At 55.5% G+C, this 25,012-nt stretch overlaps 1 protein-coding gene and 1 pseudogene across 23 annotated transcripts; one reads left to right on the top strand and one right to left on the bottom strand.

Annotated features, from left to right (window-relative positions):
• The first annotated feature begins 330 nt into the window (after positions 1-330).
• On the top strand, positions 331-24,352 carry TTLL10 (tubulin tyrosine ligase like 10). 23 transcript variants are annotated; one of them, XM_054558189.1, is made up of 15 exons: positions 331-371; positions 661-766; positions 869-934; positions 5,463-5,890; positions 7,103-7,409; positions 7,556-7,674; positions 7,804-7,933; positions 8,838-8,912; positions 9,469-9,554; positions 10,020-10,191; positions 11,070-11,241; positions 11,893-12,033; positions 23,018-23,134; positions 23,509-23,602; positions 23,854-24,352. In XM_054558189.1, coding segments are annotated over exons 2-15 (2,319 nt in total). In that variant the 5' UTR covers positions 331-371; positions 661-764; the 3' UTR covers positions 24,264-24,352. The 23 variants fall into 23 exon arrangements, 21 of the variants coding, with proteins under 21 accessions (XP_054414164.1, XP_054414170.1, XP_054414212.1 ...); XM_054558195.2 differs by lacking the exon at positions 661-766 and having other exon boundaries at positions 344-371; positions 900-934; XM_063715942.1 differs by lacking the exon at positions 661-766 and having other exon boundaries at positions 356-371; positions 900-934; positions 11,839-12,033.
• LOC129060608 (uncharacterized) lies at positions 465-2,781 on the bottom strand (annotated as a pseudogene).
• Positions 24,353-25,012: the final 660 nt, after the last annotated feature.

Raw genomic sequence — 25,012 nt, 5'->3', positions numbered from 1 at the left:
TGTATCCAGCCAACATCACCAGGCTGCACGCGGAGCCTGGCCCGGGCCAGGTCCTGGGGTACCGAGCATGGGTGGGGCCTGAGAGACGGCTCAGGGACCATCCTGGGAGGGCCGGGCGGAGGGGCAGCGACCGGGGCTCAGGCCCAGCAGTGACTGGGAGGCAGCTGTGCCCATGAAGCTGCGCCCTTCTCCAGCCTCAGCCCCCAGCCCAGCTTCCCGGGCCGGCCCCACCGCTCAGCAGACCCTCCCTATCCTCCAAAAACCCACGCTCACCTCTGGGTTCCGGCTGGGCGGTGGTTGCCAGGAGACGGTTGCCGGGTCACCACTGTTGTTTCCTGGCCCCGGCTCCCAGGACCTTGTGGGCTGGGCAGGTAACAGGCACCAGCAGCCACCAGCCGGGGTCCAGTGGGCTCGGCCCCGCCCTCCTATGCCCTGCCTGCGGGTCCCCTCGGGAGGCTGCCCAGGAGAGAAGGAGGCTGGGGAGGGGACTGGACAGGGATCGGGTAGGGTGGGGCCAGGCTGAGCCTGCTCTGCGGGTCCCGGATCCTAGCGCCACCGTGCGAGAGGCTCGGTCCCAGGCCAGGCCGGGGAACGGTGTGTGTACCAGGTGGGGTGGGAGGGCTGGGCAGCCCTGGGACAAGCTCTGTGGCCTGGGACCAGGTCTGCCTCCGCAGAGCAAGTCCTGGACGGACGGCTACTTGAGACCACAGGTCGTGCATCCTCTGACAGCGGCCTCCGGCCGGGAGGCACCAGCTCTTCGAACAATGTCAGTACCTTCTTAGGGCCCCAGGTGGCCAAGCTTGGATTCCAGGGGGAGAACTCACAGCAGGACACTAACATGTGGTCGCTTTTTGGATGATTTCTTCAGGTTTAAAAGTCTCTTCTGTTCATCCTACCAGGGTGCTGTCTCCTGCCGGTCTTTTCATCTCACCAGGTAAAACGCTTATTTTACAATTTATCGTAAGGTCGTGAACCGAGTTTCCACGCTGCCTTTACACCATGTCCCCATCGAGGGGCGTCACGACCGTCCTCCATCCCGGGCGTCACCAGCTTCCCGAGTCCCACTGCTATAAAGGACGCGTCGGTCAGCATCTCGGAGTGAGACGCTTTCCTTCTGGATTTAGAATCGTCTGTCAGAGACTCCAAAGCACATTTGCTAGATCGACAGGCATGTGGAGCCAGTGGCTTCTGACGCTTGGGAGTCTGCGTCCCACCTGCGTTCAGGCCCCAGGTTCACCACACACACAGCGGGCAGCCGCTTAAGAAACCTTTGATTTCAGTCCAGGGACGGTGGCTCACGCCTGTAATCCCAGCACTTTGGGAGGCTGAGGTGGGCGGATCACGAGGTCAGGAGTTTGAGACCAGCCTGGTCAACATGGAGAAACCCCGTCTCTACTAAAAATACAAAAATTAGCCGGGCATGGCAGCAGGCGCCTGTAATCCCAGCTCCTCAGGAGGCTGAGGCAGGGGGAATTGTTTGAACCTGGGAGGCAGAGGTTACAGTGAGCCGAGATTGCGCCACCGCACTCCAGCCTGGGTGACAGAGCAAGACTTCGTCTAAAAAAAAAAAAACCTTTAATTTCAATGACAAGAAATAACAGCTCACAACTTATTTAGTTATTTCTGAACATAATAAGGACACAAAGTTAGAAAAGCCCAAAGGAGGCCTCAGGCTTACAGTGAAATCAGCACCTGGCTGCCTCTTCCAGCTGCTGCTTCTTCTGCAGCAGAAGAGACGGAGGCAGTTTCCTGGGTGGGGGGGTGGGTGCTGTGCTTCCGCTTTCTAACTGCCTGTTTCCAAAAAGCACCTGATGCTGCTGCTTCTGGAGCTTCCAGTGCAGAAATTCCCCATGGACAGTGAAAGGGGCTTGTCTTCCACACACTGCCCTGTCCATATCATCCCAGCACGAATGATGTTTGGGGCAGAGCTGCCCAGCCTCCCCGGGTGGCGCCCATTTGTTTTCCTCAGAGTTGACGATCGCCTTGCTTTTCACATGTGCTTGTGTTCCCTCCTATCCTGAGCTGTCCTTGAGTTGTCCCTGAGCTGTCCCTGAGCTGTCCCTGAGCTCTCTGCCTCCCCCTCACCCCCTCACCCCCACAATCACCATCACCACAGCCCTGTGGACCGCGCAGTGTGTGGCGGGTGCTGTCCTGACATTACATGTGGAAACTCCATCTTTGCAGCAACCCTGCGAGGCTGCTGCTCCCAGCCGCTGTGCAGGTGGAGAGAGGCTGATGCTGTGCAGGTGGAGAGGCTGACGCTGTGCAGGTGGAGAGAGGCTGCCGCTGTGCAGGTGGAGAGGCTGCTGCTCCCAGCCACTGTGCAGGTGGAGAGAGGCTGATGCTGTGCAGGTGGAGAGGCTGACGCTGTGCAGGTGGAGAGAGGCTGCCGCTGTGCAGGTGGAGAGGCTGCTGCTCCCAGCCGCTGTGCAGGTGGAGAGAGGCTGATGCTGTGCAGGTGGAGAGGCTGACGCTGTGCAGGTGGAGAGAGGCTGCCGCTGTGCAGGTGGAGAGGCTGCTGCTCCCAGCCACTGTGCAGGTGGAGAGAGGCTGCCGCTGTGCAGGTGGAGAGGCTGCTGCTCCCAGCCGCTGTGCAGGTGGAGAGAGGCTGATGCTGCGCAGGTGGAGAGGCTGACGCTGTGCAGGTGGAGAGAGGCTGACGCTGTGCAGGTGGAGAGAGGCTGCTGCTCCCAGCCACTGTGCAGGTGGAGAGAGGCTGATGCTGTGCAGGTGGAGAGAGGCTGACGCTGTGCAGGTGTCACTCCAGCAGGTCAGATCAGCAGGTCAGATCAGCAGGTCAGATCAGCTGTGTAGGCGGAGAGGCTGGAGCACACAGTCATCAGGTCAGCTGCAAGCTCACAACTGCTGCATCTTTTCCCTGACACCTCACTCCTGTGAGAGTCTTCCAGGCTTCCCGGAGGGACGGACGTTTCCTCACCTTTTCCCACCTCCACACCTGGTAGGCCAGGTATGGAATTCCTGGAATTCCCCACTGGGAGCCTCTCGGGCCGGTTCCAGCCCTGTGTGTCCCCAGGAAGGCTGGAGGGCCGCTAGTGGCCTCGGTGGGCACCCAGGGCTGGCCAGGACCACGCCTCCTTCCTCCGGCTCTGTGCCTGTGTCTCCCTGGGCCTCCCCTCTCGCCTGGGGCCCCACAGTGACCCTGCTGTGTGGCACCTCGGCTTCACACCCACAGTCCCATCCCCAGGGTTCCCTTCTGGGCAGTTTCCTTGACTTAAATCCCAACCCTGGTGTTGCATTTTTAATTCCCACCGGCTCTTTTGTATTCTCTGTGCCTTTGCTTTAAAAGCTGCAGCTCTCTGAGGGGTCCTGTCTCCACCACCCTAACCTTTTGCAGGCGGGTTTGTTTCCCTGTTTCTCCCCTTTCCTCTTCCTCTGTGTGCGTCTGCGTGTCTGTGTGTCTGCATGTCTGTGCATCTGTGTCTGTGTGTGTCAGCGTCTGTGTGTGTGTGTGTCTGTGTGTGCGTGTGTGTAGACGTGTCTGCGTGTAGGTGTAGGTGTGTCTGTGCATGTTTATAGGTGTGTGTGTGCATGTCTGTGTGTCTGTGCATCCGTGTGTCTGTGTGTGTAGGTGTGTGTCTGTGCATCTGTGCAAGTGTGTGTAGACATGTCTGTGTGTATCTGTGTGTAGGTGTGTCTGTGTGTCGGTGCGTAGGTGTGTCTGTGTCTGTGCGTGTGTGTGTGTGTAGATGTGTCTGTGTGTCATTCTTTTTTTTTTGAGACGGAGTCTCGCTCTGTCGCCCAGGCTGGAGTGCAGTGGCACGATCTCAGCTCACTGCAAGCTCTGCCTCCCGGGTTCAAGCTATTCTCCTGCCTCAACCTCCCGAGGAGCTGGGACTACAGGCGCCCACCACCACACCCGGCTAATTTTTTGCATTTTTAGTAGAGACAGGGTTTCACCGTATTAGCCAGGATGGTCTCGATCTCCTGACCTCGTGATCTGCCCGCCTCAGCCTCCCAAAGTGCTGGGGTTACAGGCATGAGCCACCGCGCCCGGCCTTCCACAGTGCTGGGATGACAGGCGTGAACCTCCGTGCCCGGTCATCCGTGTGTCACTCTTGACCTCCCACAGTGCTGGGATTACAGGCGTGAGCCACCGCGCCTGGCTGTCCTTGTGTCACTCTTGTTCACACTTGGGAGTCCCTCTGATGATGCCTGTTGGGCCTGGGCAGCCCCTTTGGCTGAGAGCCAGTACTTTAGAGGATCCCCTTCCCCAGCAGGACTCCTGGGTGCTGAGAACCCATGAGAAGGAGCTGAGGTCTCCCATTTAATGCAGAGTCTCACACGCACACATCTGCTCTGTGCCAGCACAGGGTCCAGCCTCTTCCAAAAGTCCTCCTGTTCTGGGTGGGGAGGAGTCTCAGGGCTCCTGACTTCTTCCATTCTTGCCCAGCCCACCCTAGGAAGAGGGCGTGAGGCTCTCCTGGCCACAGGTGGGGGGCCCAGCCTGTGTTCTGCTCCTCCCTGAGGATGGGCCCCAGTGGCCCCACCCGGCTGGGTCATCGTGCGGACGGCTGCCTCAGTTTCCCCGCCTTCCCCTGCCCGTGGGCTTCCTCGTTGTCTCCTTCCCTACTGTCACTCAGGCGGGGCAGGGAGGGGCAGACACAAAAGCCTCATGCGGGCGAGAGCAGTGCCACCGTCTCTGCAGGTCAGATCAGCCGCAGGGGCTGCCTTTGGAGAGCTCTGCTCCCAGCCTGAAGCCTCAGGCCTACCCCAGCCTTCTCCAGCCTCGGAGCCCCCGCAGCCTCTGCCCGACACTGCCGTGTGCTCCTGTCTCCTGGGCGAGTTCCTTCAAACCCTTGAAAGCCCTCACCTAAGCCGGGCGCGGTGGCTCACACCTGTAATCCCAGCACTTTCGGAGGCCGAGGCAGGCGGATCACCTGAGGTCGGGAGTTTGAGACCAGCCTGACCAACACGGAGAAAACCCATCTCTACTAAAAATACAAAAAGTTAGCTGGGCATGGTGGCGGGCGCCTGTAGTCCCAGCTACCTGGGAGGCTGAGGCAGGAGAATCGCTTGAACCTGGGAGGCAGAGGTTGCAGTGAGCCGAGATCGCACCACTGCACTCCAGCCTGGGCCGCGAGAATGAAGCTCCGTCTCAAAAAAAAAAAAAAAGGCCTCACCTCCCAAGCAGCCCCAAGATGGGTTTGTTTGCTGGAGACAGAGGTAGAAAGATCTGTCGAGGAACTGGCTGAAAATTCCTAAGTTACAACATGGGAAGGTGTTGCTGGGGACAGTGTCCTGGGGGTCCGGCCTGGCACCCAGGGGCGGCCACAGGGGAACCCTGATGGCAGGTACCAGGCAGCTGCACACAGCCCACAGCTGGGCTCCGGGGTCAGCAGCGGAGACAGAGGAGACCCCTGCTCAGGCCAGGGAGCCCTCCCACCCTCCATTCTTCAGGAAGGCGCCCCACCCAGCAGGCCTGACACTGCCCCTCCTTCCAGCTGGCACCCAGGCCGAGCTCAGCCACGCCTGAGGAGCAGCTCCGGCTGGGGAGGACGTGCCCGGCAAAGACAGGGTGCAGAGACAGCCTTGCCCCCACACGGCGCCAGGCCCCACAGCTGCCACGGAGACGGGAGCCAGCCGCACGCACAGGCTCAAGCCCACGGCCCTGGGAGGCGCCCTTTCCTGGGCAGGGTGGACCTGACTGCCAGCTCCATCCAAGTGCTCGGGCCTCGGGCCGCCCGGAGTTCCCACAGGAGGGTCAGGGTGGCATCTTCCCTGCAGGGCCCTCGCCCTGGCACCCCCCGGCCAATGGCCCACAGCTGCACCCGGTTCATCCACCGCCGCGGACCGCCCACTCGGACCCAAGCCGGCTCCAAGAGGGGCAAGAGGCCAAGGATCCAGCGGAGGCCTCGGGCTCAAGTCTCAGGTGAATAGAGCAGCCCTGGGTGGCCTCCTACCTCTCCAAGACCAAGGCCTCCCTGGGACGGGCGCCCCATCCCCAAGGAAGTCAGTCGGTCTCATGGGGCAGGGGCAGGACCCACACACGGACAGGCGCTCCATCCCCAAGGAAGTCAGTCGGTCTCATGGGGCAGGGGCAGGACCCACACACGGACGGGCGCCCCATCCCCAAGGAAGTCAGTCGGTCTCATGGGGCAGGGGCAGGACCCACACACGGACGGGCGCCCCATCCCCAAGGAAGTCAGTCGGTCTCATGGGGCAGGGGCAGGACCCACACACGGCCGGGCGCCCCATCCCCAAGGAAGTCAGTCGGTCTCATGGGGCAGGGGCAGGACCCACACACGGACGGGCGCCCCATCCCCAAGGAAGTCAGTCGGTCTCATGGGGCAGGGGCAGGACCCACACACGGCCGGGCGCTCCATCCCCAAGGAAGTCAGTCGGTCTCATGGGGCAGGGGCAGGACCCACACACGGCTGGGCGCTCCATCCCCAAGGAAGTCAGTCGGTCTCATGGGGCAGGGGCAGGACCCACACACGGCCGGGCGCTCCATCCCCAAGGAAGTCAGTCGGTCTCATGGAGCAGGGGCAGGGCCCACACACGGCCATGCCCCGCTGCTCCGAGAGAGGGGCCGGCTGTGGGTGCCGGGCTTTGCAGGCACAGAGGGGAGCCACCGCACTCCGTGGCCCAGGGTTCCACCTGGCTGGCACCACCCCCGGAAGGGCAGCCCCTCGTCTCCCGGCCTGACAATGGCCCCTTGGGTCACCCGTGACATCATCATGGACATTGTGACCCCTGCCCTCCTGGGACCATCCCTGCGTCACATCTGCACCCAGCCCCGGCCTCACAGCCCAGCCCCTGCCCTGCACCAGGCCACTGCCCTGTTGGTGAGGAGGGTCGGAAGGGCGACCTCCCTGCCCCCTGATCCGAGCTCCTCACCCCCACCTGGAACCTGCTGGCGGGAAGCCTGGCCCTGGAGGGTGGTCACGGCCCCTCCCCAGGTGTAAGCAGTCCCCAGGCTGCCTGGTGGGGTCAGAGCTCAGGCTGAACTTGAACCCCAGACAGGCCAGGGGGATTGTCCAGGGTCTTGGAGAAATGGGCTGGAAGCAAACTGGCTGAGCCATGTCCGGGCTGAGTGGGCAGTTCCTGTAGCCACCCCAGTGGGACCCCACCCTGTTCACAGGCCCGGCCCACAAGAGGCCAATGGGGAGCAGCCAGGAGGAGGGACTCCCGTGTCAGCCAAGCCAGCCAGACCACGACGCAGGTGGGCACTGTGGGCCGGACCTGGAGGGGACAGAAAGAGCCTCCGCCACGCCCGGACCTCCTGGGCTCCTGAACAGCCACCCGCCTGCAGACTCGGATGACACTAACGCCACCAGGCCCTCAGCTGCCCTCCTGGAGGGGCTCCTGCTGGGGGGTGGGAAGCCATCGCCCCACAGCACCCGGCCGGGGCCCTTCTTCTACATTGGAGGCAGCAACGGGGCCACAATGTGAGTAGCAAGCGGCCCTGAGCGGCCCTGGTCCCCCTGAATACCCACCGCCTGCTCCTGGGGCCCAGCCCGGCCTCCGCTGGCTGCCCACCATCCCCAACCCCTTGCCTCGGCCCCCAGGTCACCCCTGCCCCCACCCCTCGCAGCATCAGCTCCTACTGCAAAAGCAAGGGCTGGCAGCGCATCCAGGACAGCCGCCGGGATGACTACACGCTGAAGTGGTGTGAGGTCAAGAGCCGAGACAACTACGGCAGCTTCCGGGAAGGTAGCGGGAGCCGGCACCACGGGCGGGCAGCCTGCAGGGGCCTCCTGGGCCGGAGCACAGGGCAGGTTGGAGGGGTGGGGACCGAGGTCCTGCGCTCCCTCCACACGAGCCCTGGCCTCTGACCTCCAGGAGAGCAGCTGCTGTACCAGCTTCCCAACAACAAGCTCCTCACCACCAAGATTGGGCTGCTCAGCACCCTTCGGGGACGGGCACGGGCCATGAGCCAGGCCAGCAAGGTGCCAGGGGGTGCCCAGGCCAGGTGAGTCTGCCCCTGCCCCTGCTACCGCCCCTGCCTCTGCCCCTGTGCCTGCCTCTGCCCCTGTGCCCACCCCTGCCCCTGCCCCCGCCCCTGCCCTTGCCCCTGCGCCTGGCCACCCAGGCTCCCAGGCTGGCTCCAGCCCCTGCCCCTGCCCCTGCACCCACCCCTGCCCTTTCCCTTGCCCCCGCCCCTGCCCTTGCCCCTGCCCTTGCCCCTGCCCCTGCCCCTGGCCACCTGGGCTCCCAGGCTGGCCCCAGCCCCCACCTGTCAGCACCTGCCTCCACCTTCCACCTGTCCTTTAAAGGGCCAAACCCCTGTCCCATAAACCCACCCTCTTCCCCGTGGCTGAACGGGGAAGATCCCACACGTCCCCAACCCACTGGGCTTGACACCCACCCACCTGTCCATCTCACAGACCCACCCAGGTACAACCCACCTGTCAATCTGCCTTCACTCCAAACATTCATCCATCCAAAATCCCACACCATGCCCACCGTCACCTGTGGGTGCCCTGAGTGAGGCCGTCCATCGCTCACCCAAGTCTGGGCCATCCATCCTAGCGACTTCGTCCTCCTGCTCCCAGCCCCACCCACTGCCCTTCTATGGACCCACCTATCCCTCCCCACTTCATTTGGCCCAGACATTTTTGCACGAAGCACCCACCCAGCCAACCACAGCTGCCTCCATCTGCACCCCCCGCCCCGGTTGCCCATGACACCAGCTTTACACCATGTCCAGCATCCACTTCCAGCCTGGAGCAACACAGCTGTTTCCCCCAGGCACCGCCGTCCACCACAACTCACATGTCCGCCCACTCACCACCCATGCCCCGTCCCCCAGTCCCCACCTGCTCCAAGCACCATGAGCTGGCCCCTCAGTCCAGGTGCTGTCCCCTGGGCTGCAGGCTGGAAAAGGACACAGCAGCGCCCGCCCTGGAGGACCTCCCGTGGACAAGCCCAGGATACCTCAGGCCACAGAGGTAGACTCAGCCCAGCTGTGAGGGGCCCTTCAGACAGAAGTTCAGACCTAAACCTGGTGTCGTCTGAAAAGGAGAAAGCGGGGCGGGGGTCCCACACAAAGGAAAACCACGAGCTAGAGTCAGAGGTTCAGCCAGGCCAGGCCGAGATCCACGCTGACCCCCCGCCACCCCCGTGCACACAGAGCTGGGGCGGGGCCCAGGGCTCAGGCCGCGCTCTCTGCCCATCCCAGCCGTGAGGACACTGCCGTGAGCTGGTGGCTCACAAATGGCTGAGACGGTGCCAGCCGGGAGAGCAACCGTGAGGGAAAAAGCAGCCAGCGGGAGGGGCCCAGGTGGGGGTCAGCGGCCAGAAGGATGCAGCCAGCAGCACAGCCCGTTGCAGGGGGAGGCGCTGCAAAGGGGCAGGAAATGCAAACTCCCCACAAGGAGAACGGCCGCGGGCGCCAGGTGCCAGTGCCCACGCTCCCTCCTGCCGGGCCACAGGCTGGGCCTCAAACCGCCCACCCAGCCTGGGGCGAAGGGACAGCAGCTCATCCTCCTGCTTCCCTGCCTGCAGGGTCCTGAGAATGGAAGAGTTTTTCCCAGAGACCTATCGCCTGGACCTCAAACACGAGAGAGAGGCCTTTTTCACTTTGTTTGATGGTGAGAGGCTGCTGGCGGGACACCAGGCTGGCCCTGGGGAGACAGGGTCAGGGCTGGACCAAGGCGGGGGCTGATGAGGGCATGGCTGGGTCTGGAGGGGCTGCGTGGGGCGGGACGAGACGAGGTGGCCAGGAAGGGGCCAGGGCTGGGCCTGGTCTGTGTGGGGACTGAGGAGTTGGAAAGGGGAGGGTCTGGCCTTCGTGGAGGTTGGGGTATGAGGGCACTGGGGCCGGGGCTGGAGCTTGGTCCGGGTGAGCGTGGTCGAGGCACGGGCAGGAGCTGGGGCCAGGCGTGTGGTTAGCGCAGGGCCAAGGTTAGAATGGCCGGGCCGAGGGTCGCAGCCTGGAGGGCCGAGGGTCCCAGCCTGGAGGGCAGGGTCCTGGTCGGGCCTTAGCGGGGGCGTGGCCGGGTTGGGGGCGGGGCTAGGTGGGGCGGGGCCGGGGGCTCAGGCCGCGCTCTCTGCAGAAACCCAGATATGGATCTGCAAGCCCACGGCCTCCAACCAGGGCAAAGGCATCTTCCTGCTCCGGAACCAGGAGGAAGTTGCCGCCCTGCAGGCCAAGACCCGGAGCATGGAGGACGACCCCATCCACCACAAGACGCCGTTCCGGGGGCCTCAGGCGCGGGTGGTGCAGAGGTGCGGCCGCGGGTGCCCGGAGGGGTGAGGGTCTGGGCCGGCTGACCCGGGCCCCACTGGTGCGGTCAGCAGGGCCGCCGAGGAGCCCTTGGCCGTGCAAGGCAGCCGCACCACCAGCCCCTGTGCAGACCACAGCCGGGCCCCCGTGTAGCCAGCAGAGGGAGGGGTCACACCAGGCCGGGGTCACAGACACAGGATCCAGGGTTGAGGGGTTGGTCAGTTTGTCCTTCAGCTGGGGCCCCCTCTGTCCTGCAGGTGGCCTGGCCTGGGTGGCCTCCCAGCTGCCGGCCCCCCTACTCCCCGGCCCAGCTGCAGCCTTCAGGCCGATGGCCAAGCTGACCACTCCTTCCCTGAGTGGGAAGGCTTCCTCCAGAAAGCCCCGTGGCTGCACGAGGCTGAAGGTTTAGACCTGTCGACCTCACCCCCGGCCCTCCTAGAGCCTCACTCTGGCCACAGCTGCCATCCGCCGTCCCCGGCTTCCATCGGCTCATCCCTCGCGTCCCTCCACCTGGCGTGCTCTCCGCCTGGCGCGCCCCCTCTGCCTGCTGTGCTCCCTCTGCCTAGCGCACCTCACCGCTGCCCGCCTGGCGCACTCCTTCCCTTCCTCTCCAAAGCCACTTCATGCCCTCCTCCTCCTCCAGGCAGCCCTCCGGGCTCCTACTGCGGTTATGTCCTGGAGCACCCATGAGGGTGCCAGGCCTTTCCTCCCAATTCCCCTGACATATTCAGGCCCAGAAATGCCCTCTTTCCCTGGAGGTCACACCTGGGACAGAGGCGGGGCACTAAGGAAATGGCCCAGGCCCAGGATGGGGTGTGAGGGGACGCAGGCCAGGCTGGCCCCGTGGCTCAGCCCAGCAGCCCCGATGTGGTGCCCCCAGGTACATCCAGAACCCGCTGCTGCTGGACGGGAGAAAGTTTGACGTGCGCTCCTACCTACTCATCGCCTGCACCACACCCTACATGATCTTCTTCGGCCACGGCTATGCCCGCCTCACCCTTAGCCTCTACGACCCCCGTTCCAGCGACCTCAGCGGCCACTTGACCAACCAGGTAAGAGTCTGCCATGGGTGAGGGCCCTCCCTGCAGCCTTGGGATGAGATTAGAGGGAGGTTCTCACTGCTAGGGGATGCAGAGGGGGTGCAGCTACAGACGGAGGTGGCCCAGGCCGGGAGATGTCTCAGGCCTGGAAGTAGCCTGGGCTGCCCCTGCCGGCAGTGAGCACTGCCTCTCACCTCCCTCTTTTGGCGCGTGGCAGGGACCCCGTTAGCTGGTGAAAGGGCTCAGAGCCCTGTAGCCCCCAGCGTGCAGCCTGGCTCCCAAGCTGCAGCTGAGTTTTCTGAGGATGGGGTGTGGGCGGACGTGGGAACCAAGGGGATTCTGAGGCCGTCAGAGGAGGGTCCCTGTGGGCAGAGGTTTCTGGGGACGGGTCTTCATGGGAGGGTCCAGGGTAGGGGCCTTCTGTGAAGATCTGTGGGGTCCTCACGGCTGAAGGGGGGTCTCAGCGGATGAAGGTGTTTGTGGGAGGGTCTTTGCAGGCAGGTCATGGTGGGGCTGGGAGGCAGCAAGGTTGGGGGTGGCTGTCTCGGGGACCCCCCAGAGAACAGGCCTTCTAGGTTAGGGGGATGTTCTCTTGGGGACCCCCATGAGGACAGGCCCTCTGGACACTCTGGGAGCCAGTCTCCAGGCACCGTGTGCCCCCAGTTCATGCAGAAGAAGAGCCCTCTGTACATGCTGCTGAAGGAGGACACGGTGTGGAGCATGGAACACCTCAACCGCTACATCAATGACACGTTCTGGAAGGCCCGGGGCCTCCCCAAGGACTGGGTCTTCACCACCCTCACGGTACGTCCACTGTGCCCTCCAGTCTGGGGGTGAGATCCCTCGGGGCGGGGGTGTGTGGTCAGGCTGGGCACCAGGCACACAGATGTCCGTGGCATGAGTGGGCGGCTGTGCTAAAGTGTGACCTGACCGTGTGGAACCAAACCCTTCCAGCGTCTCTGCTCACTTAGCTGGTAGTGCCTGTCCCCAGCAGCCAGCAAAGGCCCAGACGGAAAGCCCAGTCGGGGGTCTGTCGGCACGAGTCCCACAGGCAGCCTCGCCGTAGGGTCAGGGGACAGCCCGGGGTCTGTTGGCACGGGTCCCTTTGAGCAGCCTCGCTGTAGGGTCAGGGACAGCTCGGCTTCAGTGACAGCCACCACGTGAAGAGTCTGTTCCTTTCAGATCCTCCATGTGGCAGGCAGGGCCGACAGCAGCCCCCGGGCCAGGTGTCCTAGAGCAGCAGCAGCTGCTGGTGCAGGCCCGGACTCTCCCTAGCTAAGCGCCATGTGCGGTGGGGTGTCCTAATTTTGCAGGATTCCCTTCCGTGGGGTACCTGTGGGGTACTTCAAACAACCCTGGCAGCAAAGGCCCTTGAGCAGTGTGGTGTGAAACCGGGATGAAAACGGGGCTTGGCTGAAGGACTCTTATCTGTCTTGGTCACCCCGGCCAGGCCCCGGAAGCAGCAGCCAGGGACGATCCTTCCTCACCCACAGGCGCGTGTCACTGTGGCTGGGACGGCGGCGCTCAGAGGAGCCTCCAGTTACTTTCCTCACATCTCCCAAACTCTCTCTTAATTGCGATAATTCACAGAACATAAAATTCACTATCTTAAAGTGTGCAGTTCAGTGGCTTTTAGTATTTCAAAAGTTGTGCAATTATCACCACCAATTCCAGAACATTTCATCACCCCAAAAAAGAAACACTACTAATGAACCGTCACAGCTACATTGCCGGCCATTCCTGGCCGCCACTGATGGACCTTCTCTCTCTCCTGTCTCCTTTCTCTTAGCGTGGTGTTTTCAGGGTTCATCCACGTAGTCCACGTATCCTTTTCTTTTCTTTCCTTTTTTTTTTTTTTTTTTGAGACAGAGTCTCACTGTTGCCAGGCTGGAGTGCAGTGGCACAATCTCAGCTCACTGCAACCTCCACCTCCCGGGTTCAAGCAATTCTTCTCTCTCAGCCTCCCAAGTAGCTGGGACTACAAGCACCCACCACCACGCCCGGCTAATTTTTGTATTTTTAGTAGAGACGGGGTTTCACCATGTTGGCCAGGCTGGTCTCGAACTCCTGACCTCAGGTGATCTGCCCGCTTCAGCCTCCCAAAGTGCTGGGATTACAGGCGTGAGCCACTGCGCCCGGCCATGTATCCTTTTCATACAATGTTCTGTCATATGGATGGACCCTATTTTGTCATCAGCTGGTGGACACTGAGTTTTATTATTGAGCTATTATGAATAATGCTACTATAAATATTCACCCAAAAATGTTTGTATGAACATATATTTTCAGTGCTCCTGAGAAAATACCCAGGAATGGGGTCGTGGGTCACAGGGTGACACACTTAACTTTCTGAGGAACCAGGAATCACTTTTCCAGTTTCTCCAGATCTTGCCAACACTTGTTATTTTCCTTTTTTTTTAAAGAATCACCATCCAGTCGGTGTGCAGGGATATCTCATGGTGGGTTTGATTTCCATTTTGCTAATGACAAATAACTTCATGTGTTCACTGGCCAGCTGTGTATATTCTTTAGAGAAATGTCTATTCAAATGCTGTGGCTGTTCTTTACTGTCCAGTTGTGAAAGTTTTTTTTTTTTTTTTTTTTTTTGAGACGGAGGCTTGCTCTGTCGTCCAGGCTGGAGTGCAGTGGTGCGATCTTGGCTCACTGCAAGCTCCGCCTCCCGGGTTCACGCCATTCTCCTGCCTCAGCCTCCCGAGCAGCTGGGACTATAGGCGCCCGCCACCATGCCCGGATAATTTTTTTGTCTTTTTAGTAGAGACGGGGGTTTCACCGTGTTAGCCAGGATGGTCTCGATCTCCTGACCTCATGATCTGCCCGCCTCAGCTTCCCAAAGTGCTGGGATTACAGGCGTGAGCCACCATGCCCGGCCAAAAAGTTCTTTACATATTCTAAACACTAGGCCTTTATCAGACATATGATTTGCCAATATTTTTCTTGAATATTGTGGCTGTCTTTTTACTTTCTTGATAATGTCCTTTGATCACAAAAGCTTTTAGTTTTGATGAAATACAATTTATGCATTTTTTTCCTTTGGTTACTCATGCTTTTAGTATCATATCTAAAAATCCATTGTGCCAGGCACGGTGACTCACGCCTGTAATCCCAGCACTTTGGGAGGCCGAGGTGGGTGGATCACCTGAGGTCAGGAGTTCAAGACCAGCCTGACCAATATGGTGAAACCTCATCTCTACTAAAAATATGAAAATTAGCCGGGCGTGGTGGCAGGTGCTTGTAGTCCCAGCTACTTGGGAGGCTGAGAGAAAAGAATTGCTTGAACCCAGGAGGTGGTGGTAGCTGTGAGCCAAGATCGTGCCACTGCACTCTAGCCTGGGCAACAGAGCAAGACTCCACCTCAAAAAATAAAAATAAAAAAATAAAAATCCATTGCACTTTAGGAGGCTGAGGCAGGTGGATCACCTGAGGTCAGGAGTTTGAGACCAGCCTGGCCAATGTGGAGAAACCCCACCTCTACTAAAAATACAAAAATTAGCTGGGTGTGGTGGCGTGCACCTGTAGTCCCAGCTACTCAAGAGGCTGAGGCAGGAGAATCACTTGAACCCGGGAGGCAGAGGTTGCAGTGAATGGAGATCGCACTGCTGCACTCCAGCCTGGGTGATAGAGCAAGACTCCGTCTCAAAAAAAAAAAAAAAAAATTGCCAAATCCAGCAGAGTGAAAATTACACTTACGTTTCTTTCTAAAATGTTATAGTTTTAGCTCTTACATTTAGGTCTTGGATCCATTTTCAGTTAATTTTTGTGTATGGTGTGAGTTAGGGATCCAACAGCATTGTCTCGCATGTGGTTATCCAGTTGTCCCAGCACCACGTGTTGAAGAGACTATTCTTTCCCCCATGGAATGGTCCTGGCATAGTATCAAAAACCAATTGACCAGAGCTGCAAGTGTTTACTTTTGGACTCTCAGTTCCATTCCATTACTGTATATGTCTGTCTTTATGCCAGTACCACATGGTTTTGATTGCTGTAGCTTTGTAGTAAGTCCTGAAATTGGGATATGTGAGTCTTTCAATATTGTTCTTTTTCAAGATTATTTTGGCTATTTGGGGGCCCCTTACAATTCCACAATTCCATATGAATTTTAAGATTGGCTTTTCCATTTCTGGGGAAAAAGTCCATTGAAATTTTTTTTTTTTTTTGAGACGGAGTCTCGTTCTGTTGCCCAGGCCGGAGTGCAGTGGGGCAATCTCAGCTCACTGCAACCTCGCCTTCCAGGTTCAAGCGATTCTCCTGCCTCAGCCTCCCTAGTAGCTGGGATTACAGGTGCCCACCACCACACTTGGCTAATTTTTGTATTTTTAGCAGAGACCAGGTTTCACTGTGTTGGCCAGGCTGATCTCGAACTCCTGACCTCAGGCGATCTGCCCACCTCAGCCTCTCAAAGTGCTGGGATTACAGGTGTGAGCCACCGCACCCAGCCTCATCGAAATTTTAATAGGCATTGCATTGAATCTGTAAGTCACGTAGTAATGGCATCTTAACAATATTTAGTCTTCCGATCCATGAATATAGGATGTCTTTCCATTTTTCTAGGTCTTCTTCCATTTCTTTCAGCAATGTTTTATAGTTTTCAGCATACAAATCTGTCACCTACGGTAAATATTATTCTAGGTATTTTATTATTTTGACACTTGTGAATAGAATTATTTTTTAAATTTCCTTTTTGGATTGTCCATTGCTAGTGTATAAAAATAAAACTGATTTTTGTGTGTTGATCTTGTATCCTTCAACTTTGCTGAATTCACTTATTAGCTCCGTGTGTGTGTGTGCATTCTTCAAGATTTTTATATAAGGATCATGTCATCTGGAATAGAAACAGCTTTACCTCTTCCTTTCAAATTTATATGCATTTTATTTCTTTTCTTACATATTGCTGGCTACTTCCAGAACAATGTTGAATAGAAGTAGCAAAAGCAGTCATCCTTGTTTGTTCCTGATCTGAGGAGGAAGGCTGTGGGTTTCTCATAAATGCCCTCGTCAGGTTGAGGAAGTTCCCTTCTATTCCTAATTGGTTACGTGTTTTTTGTGAATATCATAGAAGGATGTTGAAATCTGTCAAATGCTTTTTGTGTCTCCACTGAGATGATCATGTCTTATTTCCCCTTCATTCATTAATGTGTTGTATTGCACTGATTAACTTTCATATGACAAACCCCACTTGACGATGGTATAGAACCATTTAAATTTAAATATGCTGTTGGATTTGGTTTGCTAATATTTTAATGAGGATTTTTGTGTCTGTGCTTATAAGCAATATTGGTCTGTAGTGTTCTTTTCTCGAATGTCTTTGACTGGGTTGGTATTGAGGTAACCCTGGCCTCATAGCATGTTAGGATGTGTTCTTTCCTCTTTTATTTTTGGAGTCTTTGTGAAGGATTGGTGTTAATTCTTTGTTTGGAATAATTCACCAGTAAAGCCACCTGGGTTTTTCTTTGTGGGAAAGTTTATTATTATTATTACTAATACTGCCGCAATCTTTACTTGTTATAGGTCCATCCAGATTTTCTAATCTTTAGTCTGCTTTATTTTACTAAGAATTTGTCCATTTCACCAGGCGCAGTGGCTCACGCCTGTAATCCCAGCACTTTGGGAGGCCGAGGCAGGTGGATCACGAGGTCAGGAGATCGAGACCATCCTGGTTAACACGGTGAAACCCCGTCTCTACTAAAAATACAAAAAATTAGCCGGGCATGGTGGCGGGCACCTGTAGTCCCAGCTACTCGGGAGGCTGAGGCAGGAGAATGGCGTGAACTTGAGAGGCAGAGCTTGCAGTAAGCCGAGATCGCACCACTGCACTCCAGCCTGGGAGACAGAGCAAGACCCCGTCTCAAAAAAAAAAAAAAAAAAAAAAAAAGGGAATTTTCTTTTAGGTTTTCTAAAGATAACCATTTCTTCTAGGTTATCTAATTTGTTTAGTGTACATAGTATTCCCTTGTCATCCTTTTAATCAATATAAAGTCTTTTTCCGCTTATTTTAGTAATTTGATTCTTCTCTCCTTTTTTTTTTTTTCTTTTTGGTCAGTCTCTCTAAGGCCTTATCAATTTTGTTGATCTTTTCAATGAACCAACTCCTGGTTTTACTGATTTTCTCTATTGTTTTCTATTCCATTTATTTCCACTCTATCTTTATTATTCCCTTCTCACTGCTTGCCTTGGGTTTAGTTCACTCTTCTTTTACTAATTTTTTTTTTTTTTTTTTTGAGATGGAGTCTTGCTCTGTCACCCAAGCTGGAGTAAGTGGCACGATTTCAGCTCACTGCAACCTCTGCCTCCAGGGTTCAAATGATTCTCCTGCCTCAGCTTCCCGAGTAGCTGGGACTATAGGCACGTGCCACCACTCCCAGCTAATTTTTTTGTATTTCTAATGGAGACGGGGTTTCACCATGCTGGCCAGGCTGGTCTCAAACTCTCTTTTTCTAATTTCTTAAGGTCAAAAGTTAGGTTATGATTTCAGTTTTTTCTTCTTGCTTAAGGTAGGTGCTTAGTGCTATACATTTTCCTCTGACCACCACTTTTGCTGCATCCATAAGATTTTGTGTGTTGTCTTCATTTTCATTTGTCTCAAAGTATTTTTATTTTTATATTTTATTTTATTTGAGATGGCGTTTCACTCTTGTCACCTAGGCTGGAGTGTAATGGCGCAATCTCGGCTCACTGCAACCTTGCCTCCTGGGTTCAAGCAATTCTCCTGCCTCAGCCTCCCGAGTAGCTGGGATTACAGGCGCCTGCCACCACACCCGGCTAATTTTGTTTGTATTATTAGTAGAGATGGGGTTTCACCATGTTGGCCAAGCTGGTCTTGAACTCTTGACCTCAGGTGATCTGCCTGCCTCGGCCTCCCAAAGTGCTGGGATCATAGGCGTGAGCCACGATGCTCAGCTGCAAAGTATTTTTAAATTTCCTTTGTGAGCTTTTCTTTGACCCATTGGTTGCTTAAGGACCTGTTATTTAATTTCCACATATTTGTGGTTTTTCCAATTTTCGTTCTGTTATTGACTTTTAATTTCATTCCATTGTGTCAGAGAACATACTTTATAATTTCAACCCTTTAAAAATTATTGAAAAATTATTGGAGCTGGTGTGTTGGCACATACCTGTAATCCCAGCTACTCAGGAGGCTGAGATGGAAACATTGCTTAAGCCCAGGAGTTTCAGTCCAGCCTGGGCAACACAGCAAAACCCCATCTTTAAAAAAACAACAAACTTACTATTCATTAAGTGGATCATTAAAAAACAAAAACAAAAACACTTGAAACTTGTTTATGTCCCAGCATATGGCCTATCCTGGAGAATATCCATGTGCACTGGAGAAGGAGGTGTATCCTGCTTTTGGGTGTAGTGTTCTGTAGATGTCTGTGCCGAGACCAGCTCGGTCAGGGAGACCCTAACCCAGCGGCGCTAGAGGAATTAAAGACACACACACAGAAATATAGAGGTGTGAAGTGGAAAATCAGGGGTCTCACAACCTTCAGAGCTGAGAGCCCTGGACAGAGATTTACCCACATATTTATTAACAGCAAACCAGTCATTAGCATTGTTTCTATAGATATTAAATTAACTAAAAGTATCCCTTATGGGAAACGAAAGGATGGGCCAAATTAAAGGAATAGGTTGGGCTAGTTAACTGCAGCAGGAACATGCCCTTAAGACACAGATCGCTCCTGCTATTGTTTGTGGCTTAAGAATGCCTTTCAGTGGTTTTCCACCCTGGGCGGGCCAGGTGTTCCTTGACCTCATTCCCGTCAACCCACAACCTCCCAGCTTGGGCGTTAGGGCCATTATGAACATGTCACAGTGCTGCAGAGATTTGTTTATGGCCAGTCTTGGGGCCAGTTTATGGCCAGATTTTGGGGGGGGGCCTGCTCCCAACATGTCTGTTAGGTCTGTTTGGTTTATAATGTTGTGCGGGTTCTTCTATTTACTCATTAATCTTCTGTCTCTGTATTGAAAGTGGGATATTCAGTTGTCTACTTCTCTCTTCAGATCTGTCAGTTTTTTGCTTTGTGTATTTTGAGGCTCTGTTGTTGGGTTCGTGTATGTTTATGATTATTAGATCTTCTTGGTTTATTGTTATAAAAATTTTCTTTTACTCTGCAGTAATAATTTTTGTGTAAAGTCTATTTTCTGTGATATGAGTGTAGACGACACTCCAGTTCTACTTTGGTTACCATGTGCGTGGTACATCTTTTTCCATCCCTTTACTTTCCACCTATTTTTGTCTCTGAAACTAAAGTATCTTTTGTAGATGGTATATCATGTTTTTTTAACAAACTCCGTCAATGTCTATTAATTGGAAAGTTTAATTCACTTACATTTAATATAATTACTGATAATGGGCACGGTGGCTCACGCCTGTAATCCCAGCACTTTGGGAGGCCGAGGCGGGTGGATCACAAGGTCAGGAGATCGAGACCATCCTGGCTAACACGGTGAAACCCTGTCTCTACTAAAAATACAAAAAATTAGCCGGGCATGGTGGTGAGCGCCTGTAGTCCCAGCTGCTCGGGAGGCTGAGGCAGGAGAATGGCGTGAACCCAGGAGGCGGAGCTTGCAGTGAGCCAAGATTGCGCCATTGCACTCCAGCCTGGGTGACAGAGCAAGACTCTGTCTCAAAAAATAATAATAATAATAATAATTACTGATAAGGTAGGATTTACATATGCTATTTTGTTATTTGTTTTCTATGTCTTATGTCTTTTTTTGTTCCTCAATTTCTCCATTACTGACTCCTATTGTTTTAGAGACGTATTTTCTAGTGTAGCTTTTTTTTTTTGAAACAGAGTTTCGCTCTTGTTGCCCAGGCTGGAGTGCAGTGGCGTGATCTCGGCTCACTGCAGCCTCCGCCTCCCAGATTCAAGCGATTTTCCTGCCTCAGCCTCCCTAGTAGCTGGGATTACAGGTGCACACCACCACAACAGGCTAATTTTTTGTATTTTTAGTAGAGACGGGGTTTCACTATGTTGGCCAGGCTGGTCTCAAACTGCTGACCTCAGGTGATCCACCCGCCTCAGCTTCCCAGGGTGCTGGGATTACAGGCGTGAGCCACCACGTCTGGCTTAGTGTAGCATTTTAATTACCTTGTCATTTATTTTACTATATGTTTTTGAGTTATTTTAGTGGTTGTCCTGAGGATTACCATTAATATTGTATCTTAATTTACTACAATTAGGGTGAGTGTGGTGGCTTATGCCTGTAATCCCAGTGCTTTGGGAGGCTGAGGCAAAAAGATCATATGAGGCCAGGCGTTTGAAAGCAGCCTGGGCAACATAGTGAGACCCCATCTCTAAAAAACAAAATTAGCTCGGCATGGGAATGTGCACCTGTAGTCCTAGCGATTCAGGAGGCTGAGATGGGAGGGTCACTTGAGCCCAGGAGGTCAAGGCTGCAGTGAGCTACAATCAAACCACATTATCCCAGCCTAGGCGACAGAGCAAGACCCTGTTTCTAAAATAAAAAATGTTCTAAAATGAACAATTCAGTTTTTATTAATACCAAGTTAATTTCAAAAGTATACAAAAACACACTGCTCCTAAAAGTATACAAAAACACTCCTCCTACACAGCCCCACCCCTCTCATGCTGTTGTCACAAATTACAGCTTAGTATATTTGTGTCTGTCAACATGGATTCATAATTATTGTTAGGACAAAACAATCACATACAAAAAATACATGTATGCTGTCTCTTATATTTAATTACACAATGACCTTTTCTGGGGCTCTTTATTTCCTCCTGTGAGTTCCAGTTACTGTCTAGTGTCTTTTCATTTCAGCCTGAAGGATGGTAGGGCAGGTCTACCTCTGTTTTTGTTTATCTGGGAATGTCTTACTCTCCCCTTCATTTTTGAAGCAGCTTTTGCTAGATGTAGAATTTTTGGTCAACAGTATTTTTACTTTTGGTAATTTGAATATGCCATCCCACGGCCTGCCCACCTCACGACCTCTGAGAAACTGGCTGTTCATCTTTCTGTGGATGCCTCGTACATAACGAGCTGCTTCTCTCCTGCTGATTTCAACGTTCTCTATCTTTTGGAAGTTTGCTGATGAGGTGGTGGATCTCTGAGTTTATCCTACTTTGAGTTCATTGAGCTTCTTGAATGTGTAGATTGTTTTTCATTAAACTGGGAAGTTTTCTGCCATTATTTTTTCAAATATTGTTTCTGCTCCTTTCTCTTCTCTCCTTCTGGGACTTCCATTATGCATATGTTGGTCCATTTGACAGTGTCCCACCCACAAGTCTCTGAGGCTTTATTTTTCTTCCCTCTCTCTCTTTCTTTCTTTCATTTTTTGTTTTGAGACAGGGTTTCTGTCACCCAAGATGGAGTGCAGTGGTGCAATCTCAGCTCACTGCAGCCTCCTCCTTCTGGGGTCAAGCAATCCTCCGGCCTACCAGCCTCCCAAGTAGCTGGGACTACAGGCACACACCACCATATCTGGCTAATTTTTGTATATTTAGTAGAGATGAGGTTTCACCATGTTGGCCAGGCTGGTCTAAAACTCCTGACCTCAAGTGATCCACCTGCCTTGGCCTCCCAAAGTGCTGGGATTACAGGTGTGAAGCAACTGCGCCCAGCCTCCTTTTTCTTTCTGTTCCTCAGACTAAATAATCTCCATTGGCCTATCTGCAAATAATTCAAATCTGCTGTTGAGCCCTTCTAGTGAATTTTTTATTTGTTCTACTTTTCAACTTAAGAATTTCTATTTGATTCTCTTTTATAATTTTTCTCTCTTCACTGATATTCTCTATTATTTGACAAGACATCATTGTCGTACTTCTTTTTTTTTTTTTTTTAGTTTTAGTAGAGGCGGGGTTTCACCATGTTGGCCAGGCTTGTCTCGAACTCCTGACCTCAGGTGATCCACCCGCCTCAGCCTCCCAAAGTGCTGGGATTACAGACGTGAGCCACCGCGCCCGGCCCATACTTCTTCTTTTTAGACAGTCTCACTGTGTCACCCAGGCTAGAGTGCAGTGGCACAATCTCCGCTCACCATAGCCTCTGCCTCTTGGGCTCAAGCAGTCCTCCCACCTCAGCCTCCTAAGTAGGTGGGACTACAGGCATACACCACCATGCTTAGCTAATTTCGCTACTTTTTTGGTAGAGACACAGTCTCCCTATATTGCCCAGGCTGGTCTCAAACTCCTGAGCTCAAGTGATCCTCCTGCCTCAGCCTCCCAAAGTGCTGGGACTACAGGTGTGAGCCACGCGCCCAGCCCTCACACTTTCTGTTAGTCCTTTCAAGTGGGATCGTCCAAGGAACTACTAGACATAAGAAAACAAATAATGACAATTTTTTTTTTATAAATGAGGTCTATTTTGCTATCTCCAGTTCTGGGGATGCACGCTGTTGTTTTTCTGAGGCAACCATTGAGCTGGGGAACAGAGGATGAAACCAGAGCACGTTAAAATACAACATAATTCACGGCTATTACCAAGATTCGGGATTTTATGTATCCCATTTGCTATCCGTCTCTTCTGCTGTGAAACAACTGCTCAAGGGCAGAGATTTCCTGTGAGTTTTCCTCACTCTTGTATCTCCAGTGCCTGACACAGGACAGAAGCTGCAGGAGTCTGTTGAGTGAGTTTCTGGCTGTGAGCCTGCGAGGCTGAGTGCACGAACGTGTGGGCAGGTGTGGCAGTACAGGTGCGGGTTCAGATGGGAGTGCAGGTGAGGGATGTGGCTGTGGCTGTTCAGACCTGGGGTGTGATCAGGGCCTATGGGCTGCAGCCAGGATGCCTCCCTGCCTCCCTGCAGAAGCGGATGCAGCAAATCATGGCCCACTGCTTTCTGGCCGCCAAGCCCAAGCTGGAGTGCAAGCTGGGTTACTTTGACCTCATTGGCTGTGACTTCCTGATTGATGACAACTTCAAGGTGCTGTCCTGGGCGGCGGGGGGGATGGTAGACAGATGCAAGGAGGCAGGGGCCATCCGCACACCCTGACCACACTGGCAGGCCCCAGGCAGACTCTGCAGTCAGCCCCCACCCTGCCTGCATGCAGCCCTGGGGATGGGTGTATCCACGAGGCTCACCCCCTATGCAGCTGGGATGGAACTGCACGCCCTCCTCAGAGCAGCCCCCTCAGGCCGGAGCTTCAGACCCTCAGAGCTTCAGTGGACAAACGGGAGCGAGGCTATAGAAAGGAAGCAATCTCCTAGAGCCATCTGTCTGAATGAGGACCAGGGCCTCTGCCTCCTGCTGGCCCAGTGGGCTCGGGGTGAGGAGGGACTGACTAGCGTCTGGGGCAGGTATGGCTGCTGGAGATGAATTCTAACCCAGCCCTGCACACCAACTGCGAGGTCCTGAAGGAGGTCATCCCAGGTGTGGTCATCGAGACCCTGGGTGAGCCTCCAAGCCCCCACCCCACACCCCCACAGCCTGCCCAGTCTTGAATGCCCACCCGCCCTCTTCCCAAGTTCAGACCCCCACAGATGGGGCTCTTCCACCTCCCAAGGGCCTGTGTGGCAGTGCCGCCCCCTACCCCAACCTTCCCCACACCTCAGCCCACCTGGGTCCCACCCCTCACACCCTCCCCACCCCATCCAGCCCCAGCCTCTGCCCCCCACTCACCCTCTCTCCCCCACCCGCACCAGACCTGGTGCTCGAGACCTTCCGGAAGAGCCTGCGCGGCCAGAAGATGCTGCCTCTGCTGTCCCAGCGCCGCTTCGTGCTCCTGCACAACGGTGAGGCCGACCTGTGGCCGCGCCTGGGGGGCTCGTGCAGCCTCCGCCGCCGCCTGCCCCCGCCCACCCGCCAGGCCAAGTCCTCCGGGCCACCCACGCCGCACGCCCCAGACCAGCCGGGCGCCCGCAGGCCTGCGCCACCTCCCTTGGTGCCGCAGTGTCCCCGGCCACCCGGCCCCAACCTGGACAGTGCCCACGATGGAGAGCCCCAGGCCCCGGGCATGGAGCAGTCGGGCGCATGTGACAGGCACCCGGCGCAAGAGCCTTCCCCGGGGACAGCCAAGGAGGAACGCGAGGAGCCCAAGAACGCGAGGCCCTAGGGGCGGCCACCCGCGCCCCACGCCCCTCGCCCCGCGCCCCAGCCGCGCTGCCTGCCCTCAGGGACCTATAAAGCCTACTTTGTTACAAACACAGTCTCTGCAGCAGTCCTGTCACCTCAGCGCCCCTGAGCCCATGCCCACCGGGGTCGTCCCCACCACGCCAGCACTGGCCTGAAAGATGCTCCCCTGGGACTTCCCCAGGCCCCACTAGTCCCCAGTCCATGGCTGGACCCTGTCCCTGGGGAGACTGTGCTGAGGGAGGGGGTCTCCGCGGCTGGGCCCAGTCCTGGGGGGCTGTCCTGAGGGAGGGGGTTCCCCACAGCTGGTGTACACTCCCTCCCGGGCTGCCCCATCCTGGGCTCCCACCCACCACCCTGTGCCCCTCAGCACCTGGACCCTCCTGCAGCCCTGTGACCCCACGGCCCCCACAGCCTGGCCTGTGACCCGCCGTTGCCTGGCATCCCCAGGAAGGATCTGAACCCCTCTGGAGCTCCAAAGGAGGACCCCCTTAAGCCCAGGATTGCTGCCGTGGGCACCCACAGAGCTCGCCCCAGCCCGCCCGGCACAGAACCCTCCCGGGCCTTCAAGCCCCAGGCCTGGCGCTCCAGCTCCCTGAGCCCCCAGCCTTCCTGCAGCAGCCCCAGGACTTCGCCAGGGGTGAGGGGCACAGGGCAGCTAGCCCCAACAAGAGGGTCCCACAGAAGACACGCTAAGCCCACACTGGCCAGGCCCTGGTCAGCCCCGTGCGG

This window comes from Pongo abelii, chromosome 1 (assembly GCF_028885655.2).
Source record: "Pongo abelii isolate AG06213 chromosome 1, NHGRI_mPonAbe1-v2.0_pri, whole genome shotgun sequence".
Classification (NCBI taxonomy): Eukaryota; Metazoa; Chordata; class Mammalia; order Primates; family Hominidae; genus Pongo; species Pongo abelii.
Note: the sequence above shows the minus strand (reverse complement) of the source record. Positions and strands in the feature narration are given on the sequence as shown.